This window comes from Temnothorax nylanderi, unplaced genomic scaffold (genome assembly GCF_030848795.1).
Source record: "Temnothorax nylanderi isolate EJ_2023f unplaced genomic scaffold, tnyl_v1.0 TNYL_tig0183_pilon, whole genome shotgun sequence".
Taxonomy (NCBI): Eukaryota; Metazoa; Arthropoda; class Insecta; order Hymenoptera; family Formicidae; genus Temnothorax; species Temnothorax nylanderi.
Window position 1 is genome coordinate 236,907 of NW_027249245.1, and position 27,424 is coordinate 264,330.

The following is a 27,424-nucleotide window of genomic DNA, read 5'->3' on the forward strand; positions in this document are numbered from 1 at the left end:
AGTTTCAATTTGTTCTGTATATAAAATTCAGCGAGACGTTCAGCGAATGACACTCTGTATTGGCGACAAGGCAATGGGAATAAACTCGAGTTAATTGCTGATTACCACGTTGACGTAAACCGCCATTCTTCTGTTACCTTCCATCTGTCAACCATATCCACGATACTTTCGAACCTCCAAATTTTCGGCAAAAAATTCTCTCCGTTTTACACAATTATTGTCCGGACCTTCAACACTTTCGCTACAAAATTATTTCAGCCACCTCGATGGAAATATCAACGACTCGATCGAATCTATCTTAATCACAGATACGACTTGATTCTCCGCGCGAGAAACGCCCCGAGTCAACGTCATGTCCTGTTTCGGCGGTCACGACGAGCAGATCTATCTAATCGAGATACTGATCGATAAATTGACGTTGACGCCCGTTAAAATCAAAGACGTCGGCGGGCACCCTATCGTGATCAAGATCAAACTCTTAGATTTCCCCGTGTTCGAGTTCACGCGAGACGACGACTCAGACGCATCGAGGCGCGATCAGGATGTGCGCTTTATGATCGGTAAATGCTGTCTATTCGTCAAGCGACCGCGGGATCTGGTCCAAGGACTACGCTCGTCGAGCTTGAAGATCGGTGTGTTTCGCGCGGACGACACCTATCCCACGGCGGAGACCGAATTAACTCTGCCGGGTTGCCTGTGCGACCAGATCGCCATGATCGGTAACGATCCCGAGAATCAACCGAGACCGTTCGTGATGAAGGGCGGTGTCCACCTCGTAGATCCGGGCGAAAATCCATCCGGTACGCTGTACATGGAACTTACCGTCGCATGCCTTGGACGCATCTTCAGGACGCAGCACGAACTGCTACCTAAATCTCTCGTTTCCGGCGAGCAGGACAAGGAACGGGAGATCTGCGTGAAGCGATTCGTATTGCCCGAGCTTCTCGATGAGAAAATTCCCAAGGACGCGGTATTGCAGGAGATCGCTCCGAAACCGAAAGCTAAAAAAGCGAAAGTACCGAAAGGTAAGAAAGGGAAGAAAGGTAAAAAGAAGAAAGGCAAGAAGTGATCTTTGTAAATATCTTCCAAGAGGTCTGAAGTGCGATTCCCTATACATTCGTCGAGTAATCACTTTCGATTCGTCGTTATGGCAACTATATATGACAACTGGAAATGTCAATTGACCGATTTGATGCGCGCGCGGGGAGATCGTTCGATTTCGGACCCGAAACGCTTGCAAAATTAATGGCGCGATTGATAAAGACGCATCGTTAACGTCGATCCGGAGTCACCTTCCAAATTTGTCGTGTGGCCGACAACGTGCGCGTGCATACATTCCCGCGTTCGACTCATCCGAAATGGCCTTCAAGAAAAAGATGTCATTATTAGAAAGGGAACAATTGTACATGTTTGAAATTCTCATTGACGGTCTACATCTATATCCCGAGAAAATTATTAATACTCAAGAGTGCCATTTAATGGTACGTATAAACTTCGTCGATCTCAAACCCGTCGACGTCGTAGTTGAAGAATCAATCAAGGTTAACGACAGAGGAACTAGGAATAAAGAAAATCGATTTTCCGACGAGTACGTCAGTTTCGAAGGCAAGACGTGTCTGCTCGTCCGGACACCGAGCGATTTAATACGATCCGTAAAATCGACTCCTCTTAGTATCGAAGTGTATCGGATTCTTCGCGGAGAGGACCACAACCCGCGAGACGATGCCGGACACGTTCTTCTCTGCGCGGCAATGGCATTTTTGCCAGGATGTTTCTGCGATCGCATAGCCGCGGCCAGAGGCAAGATAGACGGGCTATCAAAGTCGTACACATTGACGAAGATTTACACCTTGACCGATGAACATGGGAACCCGTGCGGGTCCATATCGATGTGCCTGAGGCTGTCGTGTTTCGGAAGCTCCATTATAAATCATCTTACGCTTCACGAAAAGTCATTCGTACTTCGAGGATTTCCTCTCGGTTGGGAGGTTCCTTGCACGAAACTGTCCGACGAAGATGTAAACGACGAGAGGCACAAGACAAAATGTGACAACAACACATCATTATTGTGCAAAATTCTGGATCCTACGTATTCGAAATTACACGACCAGAACGATGGTACAGAGGCAAAGTCCGTGATGTTGACGAGACCGGAATCTCCGCCTCGCGTATCGATGGACCAGCCGGGATTCGAGAAATTAACGAGCGCCGAGAAACTGAACGATCACAAGTATCGCGGTTTAATTTACGAGACCTATCACGACGAGCCGACTTGTTCGTGTCTACCGACAGACCGATCGACGCATCCAATGATGTGTCGTTCCGGATGCGTCCGTTCTTGTTGCATGGCTCTGAGAAATCCCGACGCTCTTAAAAAGTATCCATCGCTTGCTACGCTCGCTCCCGACTGTTTAAAACCGGATGTGGGACGAAACATGACTTATCATGACTCTGCGAGGATGAGAGGTGGCGATGACACGGATGATAGTTACCTAAACAACGAAGCTTTATGGGACGAGGAGTACACGTGCCACGGGGATGATATTAATTTAAAAAATCGTATGATGGGTGGAAGTGACTACGACGCATCAGCCTATGCGCTTTCCGAAGCGGCAACAGTCATCTATGAGAAGAACAAGGAAACGGGTGCTGGTTCGCCATGCAGACCGCGACCAAGAACGGCGGACGGAATTAAAGCGCCAGACTGCATTTGTCCGGGGAAAGTTTCGTCGCCTTGGAGAACGGATACATCTAGGTGTACGAAAAAACCGTGCGTAGGCGCAGATTGCATGATTCGCGCCTTCAAGGAGGCCCAAGAATTCGTGGATTCAATCGGCAAAGTGCCAGGCCTGGTGGGTCTCGGCCTGATGGATCCATCCGAGAGTCCTTACTTCGGCCGTGACGTACAGAGGGATTATGTCATTCAAGAAGCACCGAGTGAGAGAAAGCGAGGATATCCCGTCTCGGCACCGCCAACGCTGCCGATTCAATGTCCCGCACCTTGCAACACGCAGATCGGTAGAGTCATCGCCGGCACCGTCTCCACACTCTACGTCGCACCCACTGCCGTAACGACAGTGATTCCTGGACGCCCTGGTGTCGTACGCGAGGCGATACCAACGTTACCGGAAGCTCTCCCGCTACTCCCGGTCGCCGTCAAGCCGAAGAAGAAGGAGGACAAGAAGGAAGAAAAGTTGGAAAAGCAGAAAGAGCTGGACGTTACGACCTCCGCGCCGCTGGACGTCGACATTGGTCCCTGCGGCGAGCCGAAATGCAAATCTCGCCGGAAGAAACCCAAAGACGACCGGACGGTGCCGCACGACGTCGTCGAGGAATCGCAGAAAAAACCGATACAGTCAACCCCGCCAAGCAGTACAATCTCCGCGAAAGCAGTTGGCAAATTCACCGAAAAGGGACGGTATCCGAGGGGTAAGGCAGGCCCGGGTGGTGACAGGGGCCCTATCAAGGTCAGCAAGCGAGTGATGCGATACGTTTATTCCATCGGCGACGTCTATCCCGGGACTAATTACGGCCACAAGAACTGCATCGATCCGCGATTCAGGGTGCCGGCGAACATGGGCTGGCTGTGGAACACGAGCGCGACGGTGGGCAAGCTGAAGCCGCGAATCGGCTGGAAGCCGGGCGCGATCAGCCGTTACCTGAACGAGCTGCTGAAGGAGGCGAAAGGCGCCTCCACGCTGGAGCATCATCGGGCGAGGTCGATACCCTCGCGCACCAGCCTGCGACGCGGCAAGACGTACAAGAGCATGAGCTACGTGTCGCAGGTGAAGAAGGAGGGCGAGGAGGACGCGGAACCGCCGCCTACCCTGCACATTCACCGTAAGGACGGCACGTACTACGTGACGATGTACCCGATCAGGCAGGAGACGGCCGCGGACGTGTCGCGGCTCGAGGAGCCGATGAAGCCGCTGCAGTTCAAGATAGCGCGCAACAAGGACGACGCTTCCGTGGCGTCGAGCTCCACGGCGTCGGACATGGAGATCGAATTCTCGCCCCCGGCGGCGGTAAACAGGTACCGCAGGAAGCCCGACGTCATTCACGTGGACACCCAGGTCAGGCAGCAGGAGATCCTCGACGCGTTCAAGCCGGCGCGGGCGGCCGACGCGCCGAGGAAGGAGAGAAAAGGCAAAAGAGAAAAGAAGGGAAAGAAGTAACGAAAACCGCGTCCTCCCACCCCGTGCCCTTCGCTCATTATCCCCATCCCCCCGCACGATCGGGGAAAGGGAAGCAGCTTTATCGGAGGTTTGTATCTCGCCGAAAATATATAATAGTGCCGCGCGCACGTTTTGCGCGACCGGTTTGCGTTACACCGATCCTAATTTTACACGACGCGTTAAATTCGATTACGCGCAACCCATACTTTTCGTAAGCTCAGTCGACTAATTGCGAGAATAATTTGCCGAGAGGAGAGGAGATGAAACGATTACATCCCTCGTAAATTTAATATCTCGCAGATCTCGCTGTTAAAATGACCGACATTACTTAAAGCGGATGAAAGGAGAAATGTGTCTGTACAACGTTTATTTCTAGCCGTTTCCAAACTGTCGCGATTAAATTAGCTCTTCTGGAAGATTCATTATTCCCACCGCGCTCGAGATATAATTTCAGATAGTATTTATTTTTATTTTGCAATTATAACGATATGATCTCAATTAAACGTATATTTCAGTTAAATTTTGCGGACTCTATCGTGTCGATTGAAGAATGCGCAACGGGAAAACAAGATTAGATTGTTCAGATTTGCGTTGGTATAAATATATATACATATCATACTGGACTCGAAGGTGTGAGAGGTTATATTTGACTTCTACGGCGAATTTGTATTCTGGCGCAGGTGCCATGCGCGGCATCTATGGATGAGTCCAAAGTTCTGTCGTTCACCATCATCTACCATTATCGACGGGAGTTAAGGCCTAAAGGGAAGGTCTAGTCGTTGCTTCGTGACACTTCGAGCCGTTTGACAGGAGAGATGAATGCACAGGATTACAGAAACCAGGTCGTGCGTAAGAGGATGCTCGATCTGCATGATGTCCGCGTGGGAAAGGTCCCGCAGGACTCGCCGTGGTTGAAAAGCGTCCGCTTGAACTTCACGCAGGACCATCGGTCCAAGGAATGGGATATAATAAAGATCCACGACAGCGTGTGTATAATTGTCTTCAACACGACTCGAAGGAAGCTCGTGTTTGTCAGGCAATTCCGGCCGGCGGTGTATTACGCGTCCCTACCGGAGGAGCAAGATGCGATCGACGTCGAGCATTATCCTGCGACACTGGGACTGACCTTGGAACTCTGCGCTGGTATCGTAGACAAGGACAAGTCTCTCGTGGAGATCGCGAAGGAAGAGTTGAAGGAGGAGTGCGGCTACGAAGTACCTACTTCGGAATTTGAGGAAATTACTACTTACCTGTAAGTTCAGAGTGTTTACTATGCTTTAGTCATTGTCTTCTGTCATTGCGTAAAAGATGAAATCAAATTTAGAAGTAACGAGAGATGTCTGGCACAACTTGTACAATATAACTCTTGATATATAATTGTTAACTGCCCTGACGAGTAAAATAAGCTATATCTAGAATATACAGGTATTAAATAGTTTATTCTTGTGTTTTTCTAGATCCAGTGCTTCTGCTAGCGCAAAGCAAACTCTTTTCTATGTAGAAGTCACAGATGACATGCGAAAACATCCTGGTAAATATGATTAGTAAATGTTTTTTCTTAAAATAATCTTAAAGTAGTTTCAAAGAATATTATTTTCATAATATAATCGACACAGATCGTATTTCAAATATACAAAATTTTTCTAATCCAACTTGAATCTTCCATTAAAGGTGGTGGTGACGAGTCTGAAGGTGAAGTCATAGAAGTGGTGGAATTGAGCATTTCTGAGGTAAAGGATTACATTGGATCCAGAAAAATACAAAGTCCCTCCAGCTTTCTCTTTGGTGTGTCTTGGTTCCTCCTTAATAAATCTGTATACTGTAAAATACAGTACTAAAGAGAGAATTGAGCTTGTTCGACAATTTAAAATAAATAAAAAAAACGGCAAATTAATTGCAAGTAAAGACCAATACTATTGTTCAACCGCATTTATTTACAAATAGAGCATTTATACACAAGCAATGATAGTTGCACAGTTAAAGTTACATAAAATTACAGGGCGACTGACATTCAATTAGTATTCAGTTCATCCTTCGTGAATTGAGAGCTAACCCACGCAAGACCCCATTTCAAATTTGTTAGTAGGAATTTTAAGGCCTTGGTCCACTGTTCTTCTGAATTGAATTGTATTCTGAAAAAGAGAAGAGATATATCAGATAAGCTTCTTAGGTTAAGTAAATTTTTTCACCTTGTAGATTAAGTCATGACAAAGATATCCATATTTGTGAACTCAAATATACTTTATAGAATAGGAGTTGCCCGTCGCGGAATCTTCAATTTTGCCTCGATCCATTCTGTATGGCAGACAAAATTCACTGTCTCCTTTCTCCACTTGTTCCTTAAATTGTTGCAAACAATCCAGAAATGCCACCATAGCTGCGTCAAATTTCGTGTCCCATAAAAATTTAAATCCTCCACTTCCGTATAGTGGGAGCTCTTTGTTTTGATCCAAAGCCTCGATATAACTGTGATTGCCAAATGGCACTAAACGGAAACGCTTGAACGTTAAATTCATTTTGCGCGCAAGAGCCACCAGCAAAAGGGTCGTTTGTCCCCACGCGGCGTTTATCTCGCTCCAATCCACTGGCGCGCTCGGCAGTCGTCCCAGTCGAAATGAATTTATAGTTCCAAAGTGTCCTGAATGCCAGATATGAAATGTGGCGTTAAAAACGTTCGTCTTCTTCAACCTTTCGAGCTGCAAGGCTGCGTACGCCAGTTGATTATCCAGACTGTGGAAAAAAAATTCGACTTTACGTAACATAACAGAAATAAAAATACCTATTAATAAACAATTACTGTTTTACTTGAGAAAAAATAATATCTAACTATGTGTTTTGAGATGCTTTATATACCTGCGACATTCATCGTCAGCTAACATGAGATCTCTTCTGTGTTTTGAATATTCTTTCCAATACCTGTCCTCCTCACTTTGCAATCTTTCCTTTTCTTTCTCCTGATCCTCTATGATACGCTTAATGGCCTTTTCCTCATTTCTCAATGCTTCCAGCTCCCTTTTCATTCTTTCTTCCTCGGCCTTCACATCCTGCAATTCCTTTGTAAGATTCTCCATCTCCACATCTTCATGTCCCTGATATTGTTGCTCAATTTCCAATTTCTTCAGATACTCATTATAATCTGACCATTCTCCTTCTGTCATTCGTAATTGCTGATCCATCAGCAACAAAAGGCTATCTGTACATTCATCGCAAAGTGGATGATCCGCCGAACTGCTACTGCTGAGAATATCGAATAACGTTGCTCGTACCTAAGAAAATACAGATCTGATTGTAGCTACACAGGTTTCACATTTAAAATATTCCCCAATATACCTCTGTATATATACCTTTAAGTGATGACTTAAACTTTCCGTTTCACCGGAATCGCCAACCAACATAAATCCATTTGTACCATTTCCTGACTCAGTCAATCTGAATGGTGGAACTAAGTGTTCTATACTGTCACTTTGGGGCTCTAATTCTCCAACAACTTGCTGCTGTATGGGAACTACAATAAGATAATAATTATATAACTTGCTTGGGTCCCAACTGCAGTAAATTAAATGATCACATTTTGTATTTATTGTTGGATATTTAGTGAACCTTATTAATAAGTGTAGTGTGCAGCTAATGCTGTGCATCTGTGTGTAAATAATGTATATATATGTATACATATAAAATAAAATTTATACTTTTAAGCATGGTTTAAAATAATACATTTAATATAGTCGAACTACAAGTAATTAAGAGCTAACATTGTTTCTTTCTATATGACACAGCATGCAAAGTTTAGATATATGTATGTATTATGTAAAAGTCATTATTTATACACAGATGCACAGCATTAGCTGTATTTATTAATAGGGTTCGCGCTCACTACAAAATTAACAAGAAAATCCAATGCAGATTAGCGCGTCGTATGCTAGTCGTGTGAGCAACCAGTGCGTATATAGAAACGTTATCAGCACGAAGGTACCGAGTGGGACAATCGGATCGGTGATGAACGCAAAGTCGCCAGTACAAAATAGAAATTACCTACGTGAGAGTTCGGCCAGCGTGTGCTCCCCGAGGTGGTCGAAGCTCGAGTCCAGTCTCAGCGGCTGCAGACACCGTTGGCACGCGAAACTGACGTTTGTCTTTAAGTCTACCATATTGCGTATGTCGCTTATCGAAGAGGAGCCTGCTCATGCAACCTGTCCGTGCGCGTCGTTATTTACGAATGTTTACGAAACGAATACGCGTCTGCTGAGTCTGCTCTGCCGCTACCCGCGACGCTTGGGGGTCAGCTGATGGTGCCTTGCCGAGCGACCATCAGCTGGCGCTGTCGCATCACTATCGTCATCACGTCGGTAGGTCGGTACAGACAACGTTCTGTATTGCGATCGGATCGGGCTATAGATATGTATATACATAGGTATATAATATATATACCCCGATAACCAAGCGTGCTAGCACGACAGCGCACGCTGTGCTCAGCATGTCATGCAAAAACTATACTGTCTCTGTGTCACTTTTATATGCAATATGCTTTTCTATCTATAAAAGTCTCACATTAAAAACCTTTAATGTGAAAAAATATTTAAATTTAATATTTAAATGCATAACAATAATTATATTATTAACTATATCGAGAAAAAAAATGGTAGTTTATAATGTTCCTTTTACTCTTATTAAATTTATTTCAGCTATGCATGTTCAAGCGGCCAAATTACGAGCAACAACAGAAGGATATTGGATAAAAATATAAACACTTTATTAAATAAACAATACACATGGGTAACATTTCGACTGTACTTATAATTAGTCTTCTTCGGAACGGATTACAATGAATATAAAAGAAGGTCTCGTTCTTTGTCATCAGCCGAACGCTGCTTTTGCGGCAACTCAATGCAAAATCTTAACCATGTAATATTTAATTGCAAATTGTACTGTAGTAAAGCCTCTTATTTAATCAAATACATTGAGAAAACCTTTCCTCAATCTCCAAGAGATATTCTCCCATTTTTTAATAATCCCCCTCATCAATTCATCTGTCTTCTCCTAGCAACTTGCATTGCAAGTCTATATGGATTTCCCCTCCCCCTTAGAAAACGGTGAATCGGCTCATATTTGCAGTGAGGAAATAATAATCAATATCGAGTCGAAATCGATTTATTCTGAGTCGAAAAGTCATCGAAAGTTGTGCCATAAATTAATCGATATCGATGAATATTTCAGTTACTTTTCGACGTCAATTAGACATCGATTCGATGGGTCATTTCTCGCTGGATTTACCTTTTCAAATATTGTTTCCAGAATAACAATATTTGAAAATGCTCAGAATATGTATAGAAAAAGATAAAGTTGTTATACTAACAATAAGTCTTTAATGAATATGTTAAAAAAGTTTATTACATCAGAGATTGCAATGAAATTTACTGGCTCTTATTATATTTGAAGAAAATTATTTGTTCAAATGTATTTAAATAAATGTATTATAAATGTATTTAATTTATATCTTATATGTACAGGATAAATTTCAATATAATTAAAAAATTTATTTAATTAATCATTTTTACGTTTTAATTGTGACATAATCAAGAAACACGATAATGTCTCGCGCCTAGTGCGGAAAGGGACACGCGAAGACGCGAGTAAGACGCGCGAGTCGAGCACGATAGGATTTTGCGATTCTCGTGGCTGGCGACGATAGCTCGAGCAAGAAAGAGACGGCAGATGTATATCTGCGCTCTTCGGCCGCTCAAAGCCGGCCAAACACCGAGCGCACAGCCGCCGCACACGTACATGGCTGCTCGCTTGTGTGCGTTGTGCTGCTGCTTGCTGCAGTAAGCGGCTTGAAATTGGCATCTCTGCCTCCACTCTCTAGCTAGTATTTTTTTTGCTCTCCAGTAATTTATCTGAATCTCTATAGGATGTAACACTTTTCAGGACCATGTATTTTGTCGGAGTCGCAGTCTAGTATATAATATAGATGTGAATTTACACAGAAGTAGTATGCGCTCACCACGTGTTCCAACTTTTCTCTCTTTTATGATTTTTTTATTTTATACGGAAAAAATCAAATCTGCCTTGTTGATAAAGTGAGTTGACAGTGAGTAGTATGAAAATCGATAGAAATTAGTTTTCTAATTAATTTTTTGATACAGTTCCGAGTTAAATTTCCGGTGATCCTCTTTATCCACTCTGTCATCTTGTTTGACTTATTATTGTTAGATCACTATAAAATATCCTGTATCAAACAATGAGATAAAAGATATATTACATAAATGAAAAAATACATTTTGAAAAATTGTTTAGTCACTTATCGTTAGAAGCGTAAGCGTAAGTGTAGCGAACGTGAGCAATTTAAATTTTGCAATTTATTTTTCTTTGGTGCTCGTGCACGCGTGTATATGTTCTTCTACCACGTGGAACATGCTACCATTCTACTTAAGCCCATTTTCCAATAGCCGTAAAAGTATGCGTTAAGACGTAAGCAGTAAAAATTGACCAACTACATCGATTATTCTTGGATTGTAAAAATCCCATTAGTCAATAGCTGCTTACTGCTTACGTCTTACATTTACTCTTACGGCTATTGTAATAGAATGTACCTTAGTCATTCAGAAATTGAGTGTAAGTATGGCAAATGTGAGCAATTTAAATTTTGTAACTTTTGTTTTATCTTTTGTGCTCGTTGCTCGTGCACGTGTGCCACGTGGTGGTTGAAGAACATAGATCTCGCGGCATTTCAGGGCTGCGTTCCAGAACCACACTCTTAACGCGTCGTTAATCTTTGTTACTCACAGAAAGTTAAACAAGGACAGAGCATCCTTATATCGCTAAGAGCGTGGTTCTGGAACGCAGCCCAGATTAATAATAAAAAAAAACATTTTTCTATATTTAAAAAATATAAAAAATTGTTATTTTCTTTAAAATAATTAATTATTTAATAATGATATACATGCAGACAATATTATAATGTCAGTACTAGCAATGTGAATGGAAGCAGGATAAACTTAGATTATATAATCTTATCGCTATAATTATATGATATTACAATGTGATAAAAATATGATATTACATTACATTTTAGCATATACTACAAAACAAGAATTTTTACTCTCCATATTTTTTTTCTTTTTTCAGAGAGAAAATATGATGTTTCATCACTTTTATACTGCAATAGTTGTAGTCGATATCCCTATGTTGGTAGAGTATCCGTAGGAGAGGAGGATAATGTTGACTTCATCTATCAATATGTGAAGGAAATATCTGTTGCCAAGAAACACTATAATATTAGCATATTTGATACTGCCCCTTACATAATTGGACCACCTAAATTTCTAAACTATGGACAACTATTTCATTTACCACCTTTCTTTAAAAAAAATGGTGGTATGTGTATTTTCTGGTATTATACGTAAAAAGTAATTGGAATTTAAACTTACAAGAGTTTGTAGTATTTAACACTTTTTGACTTTTTATTACAGAAATATATTACAGATGCCGGTATCTCAATATCTCCATAGCTAGACAAAGAAATTTCTGAACTTGATTTTATAAGATGGAAGAATATGGCGCCGATAGAAAATGAGTATATTATTAGTATGTAATATTTGAATTAACAAATAAGATATATTGTTAAAGGAGATACGCTTTTGTTGAGAAGAGAGTATAATTATATTTTCTATTTTAAAGATATTGAGTTTCATGAAGCTGTATATCCAATCAGAATCTGTATTTACGAAATATATCATCCTGGAAGCGTAATTCAAATTTTGGCTCAAGATTCTAATAAGTCGTGGCATGAATTGTGGAAGCCTTCTCAGCCTTCTCAGAATGTACCCCCGACATCAAGATTATTTTCTCCACCGTTGTCGCATCCGTGTAACTTTAAAACCAAAATGCTCAGACTAGTATTTAAGAACAAAATAATTTAAGAAAAAAATAGTTCGCCTGAAACTTACACAAAGATAGATGCTGTGATGCTTATCGGTACATCAGAATTGATTCTTTCTAGAAATGCTAATGAGAGTTTAACAAATGTGTTAAAAAGAATTAACTCCATGTACTCTCCATGCCATGACAATGTTTATAATTTAACGGCAGATTTAAAAAGTGCACACTTGGATATAGTTCATCTGCAAGAAAATTTCTCAGAATATTGCGTTGTTTATAAAAGGTATTATAATCGAAGATAATAAGTATTTTTTCAATATTTTTTATTCTTTTAATAATAAATATTAATTTGTTCCAATGTTGTTTGCAGCGATATACGAAGGAAGACTTCTTATAAGAATAATATGAGGCACAAAGAAGTACCTCAGGAGGTAATTCCTGCCTACCTGCAACCTAATGGAGAGAAAAACTCGCGTCATAATTTATCAAAAAGTCATTCAAATTATGACAAGGGTTTGAAACTCTCTTCGGATGAATCCAAGGAGCTATCACTTTGCAGTTTGTCTGCGCTCCCTGTAAGTATTCTAAGAAGTCTATTTCTCATCATAATATTTATTGCGATGTCATCTCGTGTATTGAAGTTTTATATTTTATCTTTGTAGGATGAAGTACTACTAATGATATTAAAAAACTTGGAATTCATGACGTTATTCCGCATGAGTTATGTAGATAAGCGCTTCAATAATTTAATTCGGGACCTTGAACTCTATACACGTTTGAACATGCGATGTATTGTATCTTGCAAATATATGTGCGATATATTTTGGTACTTTTCATCTAGATGTAAATATTTGCGACAGTTAGATCTTACAAGAAGCATCTTTTATGTTGAGGATTTTGTAATCTTTCTTGATAATTGCGGAATACGTTTAACGCACTTAAGATTAAGTAAATGCGGCGTGTCTATTAACAGTCGTACTCTACTTAAAATTTCAGAGATATGCAAAAATTTGAAAGGTATGTATATTTATGCATAAAGTATATATATGTATATAATTGTCAAGAATGTGTGTAAATTGCATATAACTTATACAAATTTTTCTTAGAATTGGACCTAAATGGTTGTTATATGGTATAGACAACGAAGGATTTTCGTATCTTGAGAGGTTAAATGGTTTGGAGTATTTAAATCTTCATAGTACAAATATAAGAACTGAACGTCTCTGCAAAATACTGCAAAAAAATCAACGGATGCGTGAGTTACATTGGGTCTCAATGCATATTGTATTAGACGCAGTTGCAATAGAGTTGGGAAATTTGTGTCGTGACTTGGAAGCAATAAAATTATCTGCACGTGATCTTATACCTCAGGGTATTTATAGTGTCCTCACTAACTGTAAGAATTTACGAAAAGTGAATCTTATTTTTCCGTAAGTATGTGCGCCACATTTTCTTTTAAAATATATATTGTATTCTTTATTGGAATTTGTGCGTTGAAAAAGTTACATGAATGTTCTTTTTGCAATTAAAGTACTGTACTAATTATATGATTTTTTTTACAGATACAAATACCCAGTTACTGATGACAGCTTATTTAGATTACTTTCCTTTTATCAACACTTGCAAGAAGTTTATTTGTCTAATACTGTCCTCACTGATCATAGGTTGCAATTACTAGCGCAGTGCAAAAACTTGAAAAAGTTACATTTTTATGACATGAAGATTGATATACCTTATAATTGTTCCGTTATTTTCAAACAATGTCTTAAACTGCAAGAGTTTTATCTCATATACTGTGATATAAGCGATCAATTGGTTAATCAGTGGAAGAAAAGATATCCGCATGTATCCGTCTATACATACCGCTAATAATTTGAATAGTTTTTTTTACTAGTTTAGGACATGTATCAATCCACTTCTTACTTACATTTTTATTTTTATTTTTATAATTACATTACATTACATACACAATTACATTATAATTACAAATACATATAATTATAATTACAAATTTACTTTGTAAAAATTATGTGGTTGTAAAAGAAGTTAATGTCTAATAAAAACAAAATATTTGATTATATTTATTTATAATTTTGTTATTTTCGAACAGTTTTATCTTTCTTACCTTTTTCATAATTTGACTTTTTTAATGCGATGGTGACATTTTTTGCTTGGAATAGTTCGGCGAAATATTGCAAAAGCTATATTAATAACATCATCAGTAAATTCTTGGTATTTTTTTCGCAACTACATGTCTCTTCCCAAAATTTATTTAGAAATGGATTACTTGTGATATCTCTTTTATATATATAGCCACAGTTTCTAAAACAGAAATTAGTAATAATTAAGCATATAAGTATAATGATTTATAAATTCAGTAGGTACTTACTATAGATATTGCAAATATTACTCACGCTAATTAGTAATTTATGAATTTCTATAGTGCGTCACAATTTTCTCAAATTATGTAAACAAATGCATTCGTTTAATTCATTATTATTTTATCAATTCTTTTTATAACGTTGAAGATACTCGATTAAAGTTATATTATTGGCTTACAATTTTCACGAGCGATCAAACTTAACCCTCAGTTACCTCACCAGGGTCTGAGAGACTCTGCACGTTGTTAAAACGTGGATGGTTTTTAAAACGTTCATAAAACCCTTGTATCTTTTTTTAGTCAGTTTACGTCAATTTGAAAAAAAGCAAATTTTTTCGCTCCTTCAGAAAAACAAGTTTTCTTTTTTTTAAATAACATTTACATTTTTTAATTTGGAATAATCTAACTTACCGTCTTGTAGATCTTTAAAAGATGTATTGATTAAAAAAAAGACGTAAAATTGATGCATTTGTCTTTTCAAACGATAGTATACAGTCTTAAAAATAAAGTCCTTTTTGTCGGAATGTAAAATTCGAAGTATTTACGACTGTACAGCCGATTAAAGGGAAGCGCGCCGGTGCGCCACAGGTAGGCTCCGAACAGTTCGAAGCGACTGACTTTTCAGGTACAAAGGGACGAAGCCTTAAAATCAGACAGAAAAGGGGCAGAGAAAGCTGAAGCCGACATAGAAGGACAATTATATGGCGCAGGAATAGCAGACTAAAGGTAATTTTTCAATTTTAATTTTATACACGAAATATATCTACGTAAAACTTTAAACGCGTTTTTCTCGAAATTACATTTTTCAAATCGGCGTGCAGCATAACTTCTACAATTTTCATCCGATTCACTTAAAATTTTGACAGACTCTTTTTATCTAAATTATCTAAAGAAATGTGTAGGGGTTTTGCGATATATTAAAAATTGTCTTTGCTACGGATATTTTTATACTAAATTTTTAGGTAAAAAATGACACTCTTTTTTCAAATGTTCACCATTTTAACAAAAAACCATATTTTTTAAAACCCCTACATATTTCTTTAGTAAATACTGTGTAGAAATTAAAAATTTTTGGTTTTTTGTTCTAGGTCCAACTGCTTTGCAGTTATCCTGCACGCCGATTTGGCGTTCCTGAAAAACAAGCTTCAATGGATTAGCCCCAGCAACGCCATCTTGTTTGAAAAATAAAATTAGAAATATTTTTTATGTACTCAAATAGATGTAGAATCAATACCTTTTTATAGATTTTTTATTTACTTTACCATTGTCTAAAAAAAAATCTCAAAAATAGCTGCTTTTTTTAAGCTTCAATGTGGTGTAACCCCTTAAGAAAAACGTTTTTCTTTAAATTGTTTTAGTGTTATATGGTTCTAGGTAGTTTTCCAAAAGTAGAAAACGCTATGGGTGCATTTGTTTACGTAGGGCTGCGTGCAGAAACATCACCCAAGTGCTAAAAATCCTACAGTATATGTTACGTGCACTATAGATTTTCAGCGCTCGGGTGATGTTTCTGCACGCAGCCCTGCGTAAACTAATGCACCCTATATGTATTTATCTGCTTGCGTCCTTCCATATCCCCACCCTCTAGCTATTTTTTTCTTTGCTTTCCAGTAATTTACCTGAATCCATGGGTTTGGATGTAACACTTCTTAGGTCCATCAGGACCATGCATTTCATGGGAGTTGGCATCAGTCTTGTATATAATAAAGATGTGGATTGTGGACCCGCACAGAAGTGTAGGCTCACTAACCACATGTTCCGACATTTCATCACTCTCGTGATTTTTTTATTTTATACAAAAAAATTAAATCTGTCGCGCTGATAAACAGTAAGTATAAAAATCGATAGAAATTAGGTATTCTGATTAATTTTTTGGTTTAGTTCCGAGTTAAATTTTCGGTAATTCTCATTATTTACTGTAAAATCCTTTGTTCGATTGTTATATCACTGTATCAAACAATAAGATAAAATTTTTATTAAATAAGTGAAAAAATACATTTAAAAAAATGTTAGTCACTTAGAAGCGTAAGTGTAGAGAACGTAAACTAAACAATTTAAATTCTGCAATCTTTTTCTTTTGGTGCTCGTGTAATAAGCACGTGTATGCCGTATGTTCTTCTCCGACGTGGTGAAACACTCTACTACGTAGTGAAACACACTACAACGTATATCGGAAAATGAAATCAAAAATACATTTTATTCTAAGTAAGATAAATAATACATTTCGGAAAATCTTAAGGGGTAACGCCACTCTAGAGTCCCCAAAAAAAGCCAATTTTTGATAATTTTTTTCAGAAATACAATAATTATAAATGAAAATCGGTTTAATTCTATTTATTATCTATATATTAAAGTATAAAAAAAAACAATAATCAAACAAAGGGCTTGCGAACCAGCAGGATGTTTATGCTATCGTGTATATATATTTCGAAAAATGACACAAACGTTTCGGCCATAACTGTGGCCTTCTTCAGTGTAATAAATAAATAGTCGTTAAAATTTAAAACATACCCCCCTACAGTAATAAAAACGCCCTTCGCTTACAAAATCAGATTATAAATCCCCTTACAACAATTCAAACGCCATTCGCTTACATCGTCCTTACAATTGTCGTCTCACGTCCGATAACGGCTCGTCGACGTAACATCGTGTCTGGTTATTAATACGAGCCTTCCCTGAGTCGATCGAGAAAGAATACGTCTCTAATTTGTCCACACATTGCGTTGGTAAGGAGGGACTGAGGTTGAAAATCCTTATCCTTAGAAGTGAAATGAAATATCTAATTTGAAGTTGAATTCAACGTATACACTCAATTCTTAAGTACCTTCAACCGTAGAAACGCTCCTCGAGAGACCCATGTTTGGCTGTGTTCGGTCAGATGTCAAATGCGAGAGTCAGAGCATTATCGAGAGGAACATGTGGAGGGGACTGCGTATGGTAGGGGAACGAAACCTTGGTGGGAATCAGCAAGGCGGGAGAGCGTTAAGAATCGGGAGATACGCTTCTGGCAATAATTCCGTGTCACTATGTTTATTAAGACCCTCACTCTGTCTTTTAATATGCAGCATTTCAGAGATAAGACGTTTATTATATATGGGTTCATTATCTAAGATTTTTACTCCTTCCCAATCTAATCTGTGATCCGTTTTGAGGCGATGTTCGGTAATGACTGAAGGAGATCCGCTTCTCTTCATAATGTCGGATTTATGCTCTTTAATCCTGGTTTTAAGCTGTCTTTTCGATTGCCCTACATAAGTGGTTTCACAATCAACACAACTTATCTTATACACTATTCCACAGTGTGCCGATTTTTCTAATATATCCTTACCCGTCGTGATAAACTTGTTCAACTTGAACGGAATCGTGAAAGCCGGGCGGAAATTAATTTTTTTGGCTAACGTTGTAAAGCCATCCGAAATAGATTTTATATACGGAATAGTAAAATTCGAAGTCTTAACAGATTGACTGTTAGGTTGTGTATTGTGAGCAAGGAATTTAATCCTTCTTCTGATCGTAGAAAAAATAAAGCCAAGCGGATATCCGTTATTAAGTAATATGTTAATCGTATCTTCTAAATTTTTCTTATGAAACTGCGGGTGGGACAGAGAGATGATCTTATCTGTGAGACCGTATATTACGCCTCTTTTGTGACAAAGGGGATGGTTCGAATTGAAATTTAAATATCTGCCAGAGTAAGTAGGTTTGTGGAAATGGTCGAAAATAATCCTCTCATCCTCTATTACAATGGTGACATCCAAGAAATTAAGTCTGCCCTCCCGTCCGATTTCACACGTAAATTGCAACCGTTCATGCAAGGAGTTAAAGATCTCCAATGTATTCTCGATCTCATTACATGGGGCATCCATTGCAATGTCATCAACATATCGAAAATAAAATTGTGGAACGTAATTGAGTTGTGAGATTGCAACCTGCTCTAGGTCACACATGACCATGTCCGCCGCTATCGGTGATAGGGGAGAGCCCATTGGACTGCCAAAAATTTGTTTGTAGAATTTGTTATTAAACGAAAAATATGTCGAGTTGAGAATCAGTCGGATTGCATAAATCCGACATTATGAAGAGAAGCGGATCTCCTTCAGTCATTACCGAACATCGCCTCAAAACGGATCACAGATTAGATTGGGAAGGAGTAAAAATCTTAGATAATGAACCCATATATAATAAACGTCTTATCTCTGAAATGCTGCATATTAAAAGACAGAGTGAGGGTCTTAATAAACATAGTGACACGGAATTATTGCCAGAAGCGTATCTCCCGATTCTTAACGCTCTCCCGCCTTGCTGATTCCCACCAAGGTTTCGTTCCCCTACCATACGCAGTCCCCTCCACATGTTCCTCTCGATAATGCTCTGACTCTCGCATTTGACATCTGACCGAACACAGCCAAACATGGGTCTCTCGAGGAGCGTTTCTACGGTTGAAGGTACTTAAGAATTGAGTGTATACGTTGAATTCAACTTCAAATTAGATATTTCATTTCACTTCTAAGGATAAGGATTTTCAACCTCAGTCCCTCCTTACCAACGCAATGTGTGGACAAATTAGAGACGTATTCTTTCTCGATCGACTCAGGGAAGGCTCGTATTAATAACCAGACACGATGTTACGTCGACGAGCCGTTATCGGACGTGAGACGACAATTGTAAGGACGATGTAAGCGAATGGCGTTTGAATTGTTGTAAGGGGATTTATAATCTGATTTTGTAAGCGAAGGGCGTTTTTATTACTGTAGGGGGGTATGTTTTAAATTTTAACGACTATTTATTTATTACACTGAAGAAGGCCACAGTTATGGCCGAAACGTTTGTGTCATTTTTCGAAATATATATACACGATAGCATAAACATCCTGCTGGTTCGCAAGCCCTTTGTTTGATTATTGTTATTCTAAGCGAACACTATATACTAATTTGTTTATAAAAAAAAATTTTTATTAATTTTTTATTAACAAAATGGCGGCGCCAGAGTCATTGATCCAAAGTTCCTTTTTGCGGAAGTCGTCCAACGGGCGGAATCAAAGCTCCTATAATTTCTGAGTTGGAACAAAAATTCAAAGATTTTTGAAAAATATATAAGATTTTCTATAGAAGTACCTATGGGAATTGCGAAATATCATTTTTTGTAAGAATGGTGCATGTTGGAAAAAAATGTTTCATTTTTCGCTAAAAAATTTCGCACAAAATTGTTTATAAAAAAAGTTTTGTTCAACTTATCGCAAAATCCATAGGTACTTCTAAAGATACTGTTATTGTAAAGTTTCACTCAAAATTTCAAGTCAATCGGATAAAAGATGTTCGAGTTCTGATTCCGCCTGATTTTAAAAAAGCGATTTCGAGAAAAACGAGTTTAAAGAGTTTCAGTTAACATTCACAGATGCATTCCGCGCCGGCAGACGGATTACGAAAAAGGGATAACAAAGATTTTTCCGAGCTTTGAAACCAAGTGTACCTTATTTCTAAGACCTTAAAGTATCGTTTAAGCAAAAAAATTGATTTTTTGAAAATTCTAGAGTGGCGTTACCCCTTAAGTTCTACATAGACGTAAGAGTATTCGATAAGACGTAAGCAGTAAAAGTTGACCAACTACATTCAATTATTCCTGGATTGTAAAAATTTTATTAGTCAATAGCTTACTGCTTACAGTGCTTACGTTTTACATCTACTCTTACATATGACTATTGTAGAATGGACCTTACTTAGAAATTAAGCGTACCTACTTGATTGTGGCGAATTTGAGCAATCTAAATTTTGTAATTCTTTTGTCTTTTTCTTTGTGCTCGTGCACGTGTACCACGCGTGCTGGTAGAAGAACACAGAGCTCGCGATATTTCAGATTTATAAAAAAAACATTTTTCTATATTATAAAACTGTAATTTTCTTTAGAATAATCAATTATTTAATATTTAATAATAATATACATGCAGACTATGTAATAATAATGTCAGTACTAGCCATGTGAATGCAAGCAGGTGAATGCATAAATTTAGATTATATAATCTAATCTAATTATATAATCTTACCGCTTTAATTAAAAATTCCATGATATTACAATGCATTTTAGCATATACTACAAAAGCAAGGATTATATTATTCTCCATATTATTTGTCTTCTTTCAGAGAGAAAGTATGACATCCCATTATCAACCTTTATATTGCGAGAGCTGTAGTCGATATCCCTATGTCGGCAGACTATCAGTAGAAGAAGAGGATAGTGTTGACTTCATCTATCAATTTGTGAAGAAGAGATTTGTTGCCGTGAACAACGAGAATCTTAGCATATATCACACTGCCCCTGACATAATTGGGCCACCTAAATTTCCAAACTATGGACAACTATTTCATTTACCATATTTTTCTGAAAAAATGGTGGTATGTATATTTCCTGGTATTATACATTATTGTCCCGTAAAAAGTAATTGGAATTTAAACTTTCAAGAGTTTGTAGAATTTAACACTTTTCAACTTTTCATTACAGAGCCATATTACAGATATCTCAATATCTCCATGGCAAGACAAAACAATTGCTTTTCATTTTATATGTTGGAGGAATTTGGCGTTCAAAAAGGGATATATTGGTATGTAATATTTGAATTAACAAATAAGATATTGTTAAAAAAGATTCGCTTTTGTTGAGAAGAAAGTATAATTATATTTTCTATTTTGAAGATATCGAGTTTCATGAAGCTGTATATCCAATCAGAGTCTGTATTTACGAAATATATAATCCTGGAAGCGTAATGCAAATTTGGGCTCAAGATTCTAATAATAAGTGGTTTAAATTGTGGGATGAATCGTCTCATATTGTACCCCCGACATCAAGATTATTTTCTCCACCGTTGTCGCATCCGTGTAACTTTAAAACCAAAATGCTCAGACTAGTATTTAAGGAGAGTTTGCCTAAAACTTACACAAAGATAGATGCTGTGATGCTTATCGGTACATCAGAATTGATTCTTTCTAAAAATGCTAATGAGAGTTTAACAAATGTGTTAAAAAGAATTAACTTCATGTACTCTCCATGCCATGACGATGTTTATAATTTAACGGCAGATTTAAAAAGTGCACACTTGGATATAGTTCATCTGCAAGAAAGTTTCTCAGAATATTGTGTTATTTGTAAAAGGTATTATAATCGAAGATAATAAGTATTTTTTCAATATTTTTTATTCTTTTAATAATAAATATTAATTTGTTCCAATGTTTGCAGCGATATACGAAGGAAGACTTCTTATAAGAATAATATGAGGCACAAAGAAGTACCTCAGGAGGTAATTCCTGCTTACCTGCAACCTAATGGAGAGAAAAACTCGCGTCATAATTTATTAAAAAGTAATTCAAATTATGACAAGGGTTTGAAACTCTCTTCGGATGAATCCAAGGAGCTATCACTTTGCAGTTTGTCTGCGCTCCCTGTAAAGTATTCCAAGAAGTCTATTTCTCATTATAATATTTATTGCAATGCCATCTCGTGTATTGAAGTTTTATATTTTATCTTTGTAGGATGAAGTACTACTAATGATATTAAAAAACTTGGAATTTATGTCGTTATTCCGCATGAGTTATGTAGATAAGCGCTTCAATAATTTAATACGGGACCCTGAACTCTATACACGTTTGAGTATACGTATTGTTGTATCGGACAAACGTATGGGCGATATATTTTGTTACTTTTCATCTAGATGTAAATATTTGCGACAGTTAGATCTTACAGAAAGCATCTTTTATGTTGAGGATTTTGTAATCTTTCTTGATAATTGCGGAATGCGTTTAACGCACTTAAGATTAAGTAAATGCAGCGAATCTGTTAACAGTTGTACTCTACTTAAAATTTCAGAGATATGCAAAAATTTGAAAGGTACGTATGTATATTGTATATGTATGATTGTCAATATTACGGGTAAATTGCATATATCCAAAACATGTTCTTTTTTTTTTAGAATTGGATCTAAATAATTGTCCTCTCATAGACGACGAAGGATTTTCGTATCTCGAGAGGTTAAATGGTTTGGAGTGTTTAGATCTTCGTAATACGGATATAAGAACTGAACGTCTCAGCAAAATACTGCAAAGAAATCAACGGATGCGTGAGTTACATTGGTACTCAACGGGTATTTTATTAGACGCAGTTCCAATAGATTTGGGAAATTTGTGTCATAACTTGGAAATAATAAATTCATCTGCAAGTTATCTTACACCTCAGGGTATTAGTGCCCTCACAAACTGTAAGAATTTACGGAAAGTGCACCTTTATCTGTAAGTGTGTGTGCTACATTTTCTTTTAAAATACATATTATTGTATTCTTTATTGAAATTTGTTTGCTTCTCTTGCGAGCATGTTGAAAAAGGAGCATGAATTTTCTCTTTGAAATTGAAGTGTTGTGATAATTATATAATTTTTGTTACAGATACGAATACCCATTTACTTATGATAGCTTATTTAAATTACTTTCCTCTTATCAAAACTTGCAAAACTTGCAAGAAGTTTATTTGCACCAGGGTAATCTCACTGATCACGGATTGGAATTACTAGCGCAGTGCAGAAACCTGAAGAAGTTATATTTTCGGAGTCTGAGATTTCATACACCTGATAATTATTTCGTTATTTTCGAACAATGTCCTAAACTGCAAGAGTTTTATCTCATACGCTGTCATATAAGCGATCGATTGGTTAATCGATGGAAAAAAAGATATCCGCATGTGTCCGTCTACACATACGACTTTACGCCTATAGACTGATAATTTGAATAGTTTTTGTTTACTATAAGTTTACTATAGTTTAGGACATATATCAATCTATTTCTTGCTTATGTTTATTTTTTATATTTTTATACTTACAAATTTACTTTGCAAAAATTATGTGGTAAATTAGGTTGTAAAAGAAGTTAATGTCTAATGAAAACAAAATATTTGATTATATTTATTTATAATTTTGTTATTTTCAAACAGTTTTATCTTTCTTATCTTTTTCATAATTTGACTTTTTTAATGCGATGGTGACATTTTTTGCTTGGAATATTTCGGCGAAATATTGCAAAAGCTATATTAATAATATTATCAGTAAATTCTTGATATTTTTTTCGCAACTACATGTCTCTTCCAAAAATTTATTTAGAAATGGATTACTTGTGATTGAAAGGATTGCTATATCGCATTGTCTCAATTCTTCTATATGAATAAGTTGCGATTATGTATTTAATACGTGCATTAAATGAGGAGGTATTTCGTTTCAAGTGCAGGCATTTCGTGAAATATAAAATGCATTTGGAGTAATCAATGTCGCTATCTCTTTTTCATTTAATTAAAATGTATACTGGATGTATAAATATTAAAATACAAAAATTGCATTAACTATGGGCATGTATGATGTGTTTTATGTATTGAATTAGTATATCAATCTTAGTACGAATAACAAAAAAGAGAGTTTATGATAAACAATTTTGGAATTTTAGTTTTAGCATCACCTTTTATTTTATTTCTTATTTTTTCTTATACTGCTTGATGCTTTGTCAGTTTTTCAAAGTTTGGAAAGTATGAGAATTTTTATTTTGCAAAAACTAGTGTCGTTGAAATCTAAGCTCAAAAAAATATGAACAAAGAATAAAAAGAGTCAAGCGATAGGTGGCACTTGATAACTGTAGCAATTTCAAAATTTAAACAGCAAAACACCCAGAGTCTGAAAAATTGGCAAGATAAATTAGACGAGAGTTCACATTGGCTTATACTCCTAAAATATTGTTCCCAAAAACCGCAAAATTTGGTAGAGTATCGAGAAATTTAGGTAATCAGGTAAAACATGTCGCGGCTCAAGATCTCTTGTAATCTATATTACAAAATCACATCACGTTACTTCAGGATGACGCAGTCGGACATGATGCATGAACATTTAGATGAATGCACGCCCAGGCACGTTCTAACCAGCACGTGTCCAAGCATTTACTACCTTTGACTAGAGGGTCTCTACCTTTGACCAGAGAGAAGGCTTCTCTCTGCTCTGACTATAAAAGTATGAATTGTCAGTTGCTACCAATCCCCCTATTTCTCCTATGAGATTTATAGGCGTCGCCAGAGAGGAACCTCTGGCAAGTGGCAACGCAATAATGGTCGCATTCGGCGGAAAAGCATGGCTACATGGCCATTTTATACCAATATTGATTGACTTTAATCTCGGTTTAATTTACTTTTTACCTTTTTCTAATTGTTAGAACTAGAAAAAGACTAAAAGTAAGAGTTTAGAGATTAAAGTTAATCGGCATTGATAGAAATGGACATCAGTAAACATTCAATAGTTTTTTATTACGATTGGTTTCTATTTAGATCCAAGAAGAGACTAAAAGCAAGAACTAATCATTAAGGCCCAGTTTTACAAGTGTCGGTTAACTTTTAATTTTAGATTATCTCACTCTTCGTCTCTTTCTAAAGGAGACGTTAGAAGGAGATGAAGAGTGAGTTAATCTAAGGTTAAAAGTTAACCGACACTTGTGAAGCTGGGCCAAAGAATCTGTCTATAAAAGTGCTTATTAAGCTGCTCTACAACTGTTGCAAAAAGTGGATCTGATTGGTAGGCGTTTATAATTTTTGCCGAAGAGTAAACACCAATCAAATTGCCTCTCTCTGTATATACTATGTATTTGACGTTATGAATACATATTGATATAATTATTATGTCACGTACTTCTGCTATCGGATTTTGCGGAATTAATACTTTCTTTCAAAAGGAAACAATAAAAAAAGGAACGGAAGGAAATTTCCATGCATTGATCTACGAATTGTTTCGCTATATACTCATAGGAACGTCAAAGCTCGATAATTATTTCCATTGGGATATATATATATGTATATGACGTATATGTCAATTGTTCTTATTAAAGCTTACAATTTATTTCATATTTTTTTTGCTCATAATTTTCAACTTTTCATCCAATCTCTCATAAACTTTCCTAGATGTATGAAATGATAATTAGGAGTTAATTATATCCATGCAAAATTCTTCGTTACACGTTGAATAATTTTATATGGGATCAGAAATTTCTCTTTATTCGAAATGTAATAATATAAGTACATATTATGATCTAAACACATTCATCGCTATGACATTGAATTTCTTATTTATGTCATTGTTGATCACTAGTGATCATCATCGTACGACAGTTAAATAACATTCACAAATTCTTTTTTACAACCCAATAATATGTTAAATTTAATTTAAAATTCAATATTACTTATTCTATTGTCGAGGTGCTGAATAAGTCAGATGCTAGACTAATTTATACCTGCAATGTCAAGGAGAAATCCGGATTCCTGGACTTATCACCCCATATATTAAAATATTTTACTGTAATTTTAAATATAAATATATCTATCCAACGTAAATCGAAAGGTAAAATACAATAGCAATGAATGTGTTAAGGAGATTCACTTCCTGTTTGTCGAAAGTCAACTTAGTGCCTTAATTCTTTTATATGATTTACATAAATAATCCCAAAAGTTGATCAATATTGACCGTATCGTTTTTTTGTAATATTATTCAGAAGTTGACCACTTCGAGTCTATCGCCTCATGAGAAACGGTCGCTCTGAGGTAAATGATCACTGACTTAGTACACACTTAGCCAACTTAGGACTTTGAAAGACTAGCATTTGACAGATGAAACATCAAAGATTGCATACAAACTGTAAAAATAGGATTTTACCGTGTGGATTTAAAGCTTTATATATATTGTCACAAATTTTACTTTTACCTCGTGGCTCGAATTAATAATGACAGACGTTGCCATTGGCAACGCAACAGCTGTTGCGAACCCAAACTCACAAACAGTGTTTAACCACTAATCATGAATCCACGACACGCAATCATCAATGTATTAATCATTTTAAGTCTTTAGTATTCTCTGACAATTGTTCATATAGGTTCATTATACTAATATTGCATATAATTCGGGATCGCTGTATTGACATTATTATTCAATCGCATTTTTGACTTCAGAATAGTAGGCGAATCTCCTTAAAACAACAAATTGAAATTAGATCTAAAAAAGATCAAAATTCTAAAAATTCGATTTGAAAAATTCGTTCACTTTACGCATGACCATGTTTTTCATATATGTATCTAACCGTTTAAACATATTTGTCAGTCTCACATTCTTCCTATTTTTCAAATTAAATTGGGAGCAATATTCCTCCAATTCCTGAAAATTATATATATATATATAAATAGAAAAACATACAGAATATACAATTCTAGTATTCCTAGCGTGCGATAATTGGGGAGTATTCAATAACTTAATTGTACAGCAGATTGTTTGCAAAAGACTTGGAAATCAATTCCTGGTCTTGCTAGTTCCCGTATAATATAATAGTATATTGTGCACCAAGGGGCGAAAGTAGCGTTTTTCATACGAGTGTGAAGTTTGCCGCCCGAGCCAAAGGCGAGGGCGGCAATCACACGAGTCTGAAAAAGCTTTCGCCCCGAGGTGCACACGATATTTTTCACAATACCTTTACGGAAAGTTCGACTTCCATGCCTAGAGAGGGGCGAAAGCGGTCAATTTCACGCCAAGGCGGCATAGCGGGCGGAAAGTAACCACTTTCCTCCCTAGGGCGGAAAGTGACCACTTTCCACCCGCTAAACAGGGAGGAAAGTGGTCACCCGCTAAACAGGGAGGAAAGTGGTTACTTTCCACCCGCTATGCCGCCTTGGCGTGAAATTGACCACTCTCGCCTCTCTCTAGGCATGGAAGTCGAACTTTCCGTAAAGGTATTGTGAAAAATATCGTGTGCACCTCGGGGCGAAAGCTTTTTCAGACTCGTGTGATTGCCGCCCTCGCCTTTGGCTCGGGCGGCAAACTTCACACTTGTCTGAAAAACGCTACGTTTGCCCCTTGGTGCACAATATACTATTTCTGAAAATATATATTATTACAATACGATAGTAACAAAAAAATACAAATAAATATATCAGTCTCATTATAAACA

The 27,424-nt window shown here is 37.2% G+C and overlaps 5 protein-coding genes and 3 long non-coding RNA genes across 13 annotated transcripts; 6 read left to right on the plus strand and 2 right to left on the minus strand.

Annotated features, from left to right (window-relative positions):
- The first annotated feature begins 352 nt into the window (after positions 1–352).
- LOC139778421 (uncharacterized) lies at positions 353–1,155 on the plus strand. The gene has a single exon (XM_071716341.1). The coding sequence runs from the start codon at positions 353–355 to the stop codon at positions 1,067–1,069; it is 717 nt and encodes a 238-aa protein (XP_071572442.1). The 3' UTR covers positions 1,070–1,155.
- A 203-nt stretch (positions 1,156–1,358) lies between these two features.
- LOC139778417 (uncharacterized) lies at positions 1,359–4,257 on the plus strand. The gene has a single exon (XM_071716336.1). It carries the CDS (start codon positions 1,359–1,361, stop codon positions 4,173–4,175), a length of 2,817 nt encoding a protein of 938 aa, XP_071572437.1. The 3' UTR covers positions 4,176–4,257.
- A 632-nt stretch (positions 4,258–4,889) lies between these two features.
- Positions 4,890–6,086, plus strand: LOC139778419 (uridine diphosphate glucose pyrophosphatase NUDT14). Its single transcript, XM_071716340.1, has 3 exons — positions 4,890–5,427; positions 5,633–5,706; positions 5,847–6,086. The coding sequence occupies exons 1-3, from the start codon at positions 4,991–4,993 to the stop codon at positions 6,011–6,013; spliced, it is 678 nt and encodes a 225-aa protein (XP_071572441.1). The 5' UTR covers positions 4,890–4,990; the 3' UTR covers positions 6,014–6,086.
- A 3-nt stretch (positions 6,087–6,089) lies between these two features.
- Atg6 (Beclin-1-like Atg6) lies at positions 6,090–8,461 on the minus strand. 2 transcript variants are annotated; one of them, XM_071716338.1, is made up of 5 exons: positions 8,212–8,461; positions 7,520–7,680; positions 7,029–7,441; positions 6,417–6,905; positions 6,090–6,307 (listed from the first exon to the last, which is right to left on the minus strand). In XM_071716338.1, exons 1-5 carry the CDS (start codon positions 8,321–8,323, stop codon positions 6,187–6,189), a joined length of 1,296 nt encoding a protein of 431 aa, XP_071572439.1. In that variant the 5' UTR covers positions 8,324–8,461; the 3' UTR covers positions 6,090–6,186. The 2 variants fall into 2 exon arrangements, with proteins under 2 accessions (XP_071572439.1, XP_071572440.1); XM_071716339.1 differs by having other exon boundaries at positions 8,208–8,343.
- Positions 8,446–9,163, plus strand: LOC139778420 (uncharacterized). Its single transcript, XR_011719560.1, has 2 exons — positions 8,446–8,521; positions 8,858–9,163. It is a non-coding gene; the product is annotated as an uncharacterized lncRNA (long non-coding RNA).
- Positions 9,164–11,294: 2,131 nt separating this feature from the next.
- Positions 11,295–12,330, plus strand: LOC139778444 (uncharacterized). The gene is made up of 3 exons (XR_011719566.1): positions 11,295–11,549; positions 11,645–11,759; positions 11,853–12,330. It is a non-coding gene; the product is annotated as an uncharacterized lncRNA (long non-coding RNA).
- Positions 12,331–14,117: 1,787 nt separating this feature from the next.
- On the minus strand, positions 14,118–17,423 carry LOC139778432 (uncharacterized). Of its 2 annotated transcripts, XR_011719562.1 has the most exons (3): positions 17,258–17,408; positions 17,028–17,191; positions 14,118–14,375 (listed from the first exon to the last, which is right to left on the minus strand). It is a non-coding gene; the product is annotated as an uncharacterized lncRNA (long non-coding RNA). The 2 variants fall into 2 exon arrangements; XR_011719561.1 differs by lacking the exon at positions 14,118–14,375 and having other exon boundaries at positions 16,604–17,191; positions 17,258–17,423.
- Positions 17,424–18,717: 1,294 nt separating this feature from the next.
- On the plus strand, positions 18,718–23,802 carry LOC139778428 (F-box/LRR-repeat protein 4-like). 4 transcript variants are annotated; one of them, XM_071716352.1, is made up of 10 exons: positions 18,720–18,878; positions 18,945–19,097; positions 20,571–20,822; positions 20,929–21,028; positions 21,120–21,576; positions 21,661–21,865; positions 21,954–22,098; positions 22,288–22,308; positions 22,391–22,706; positions 22,859–23,802. In XM_071716352.1, exons 2-10 carry the CDS (start codon positions 19,056–19,058, stop codon positions 23,187–23,189), a joined length of 1,869 nt encoding a protein of 622 aa, XP_071572453.1. In that variant the 5' UTR covers positions 18,720–18,878; positions 18,945–19,055; the 3' UTR covers positions 23,190–23,802. The 4 variants fall into 4 exon arrangements, with proteins under 4 accessions (XP_071572452.1, XP_071572451.1, XP_071572453.1 ...); XM_071716351.1 differs by having other exon boundaries at positions 18,718–18,878; positions 18,924–19,108; positions 21,954–22,308; XM_071716350.1 differs by having other exon boundaries at positions 18,718–18,878; positions 18,924–19,097; positions 21,954–22,308.
- The last annotated feature ends 3,622 nt before the right edge of the window (positions 23,803–27,424 follow it).

What these genes read in the sequence shown, in the direction of transcription:
- LOC139778419 (XM_071716340.1), top strand. Translation starts at nt 4,991, where the DNA reads ATGAATGCACAGGATTACAGAAACCAGGTCGTGCGTAAGAGGATGCTC. An exon ending in GAGGAAATTACTACTTACCT is followed by an intron (nt 5,428 to 5,632) that starts GTAAGTTCAGAG and finishes GTGTTTTTCTAG; the next exon opens with ATCCAGTGCTTCTGCTAGCG. An exon ending in TGACATGCGAAAACATCCTG is followed by an intron (nt 5,707 to 5,846) that starts GTAAATATGATT and finishes CTTCCATTAAAG; the next exon opens with GTGGTGGTGACGAGTCTGAA.
- LOC139778428 (XM_071716350.1), top strand. Translation starts at nt 19,056, where the DNA reads ATGTTACGTCGACGAGCCGTTATCGGACGTGAGACGACAATT. An exon ending in ATTTTTCTGAAAAAATGGTG is followed by an intron (nt 20,823 to 20,928) that starts GTATGTATATTT and finishes TTTTCATTACAG; the next exon opens with AGCCATATTACAGATATCTC. An exon ending in CGGAAAGTGCACCTTTATCT is followed by an intron (nt 22,707 to 22,858) that starts GTAAGTGTGTGT and finishes TTTTTGTTACAG; the next exon opens with ATACGAATACCCATTTACTT.
- LOC139778417 (XM_071716336.1), top strand. Translation starts at nt 1,359, where the DNA reads ATGGCCTTCAAGAAAAAGATGTCATTATTAGAAAGGGAACAATTGTAC.
- LOC139778421 (XM_071716341.1), top strand. Translation starts at nt 353, where the DNA reads ATGTCCTGTTTCGGCGGTCACGACGAGCAGATCTATCTAATCGAGATA.
- Atg6 (XM_071716338.1), bottom strand. Translation starts at nt 8,323, where the DNA reads ATGGTAGACTTAAAGACAAACGTCAGTTTCGCGTGCCAACGGTGTCTG. An exon ending in CACGCTGGCCGAACTCTCAC is followed by an intron (nt 7,681 to 8,211) that starts GTAGGTAATTTC and finishes ATCTTATTGTAG; the next exon opens with TTCCCATACAGCAGCAAGTT. An exon ending in GTTTAAGTCATCACTTAAAG is followed by an intron (nt 7,442 to 7,519) that starts GTATATATACAG and finishes GTATTTTCTTAG; the next exon opens with GTACGAGCAACGTTATTCGA.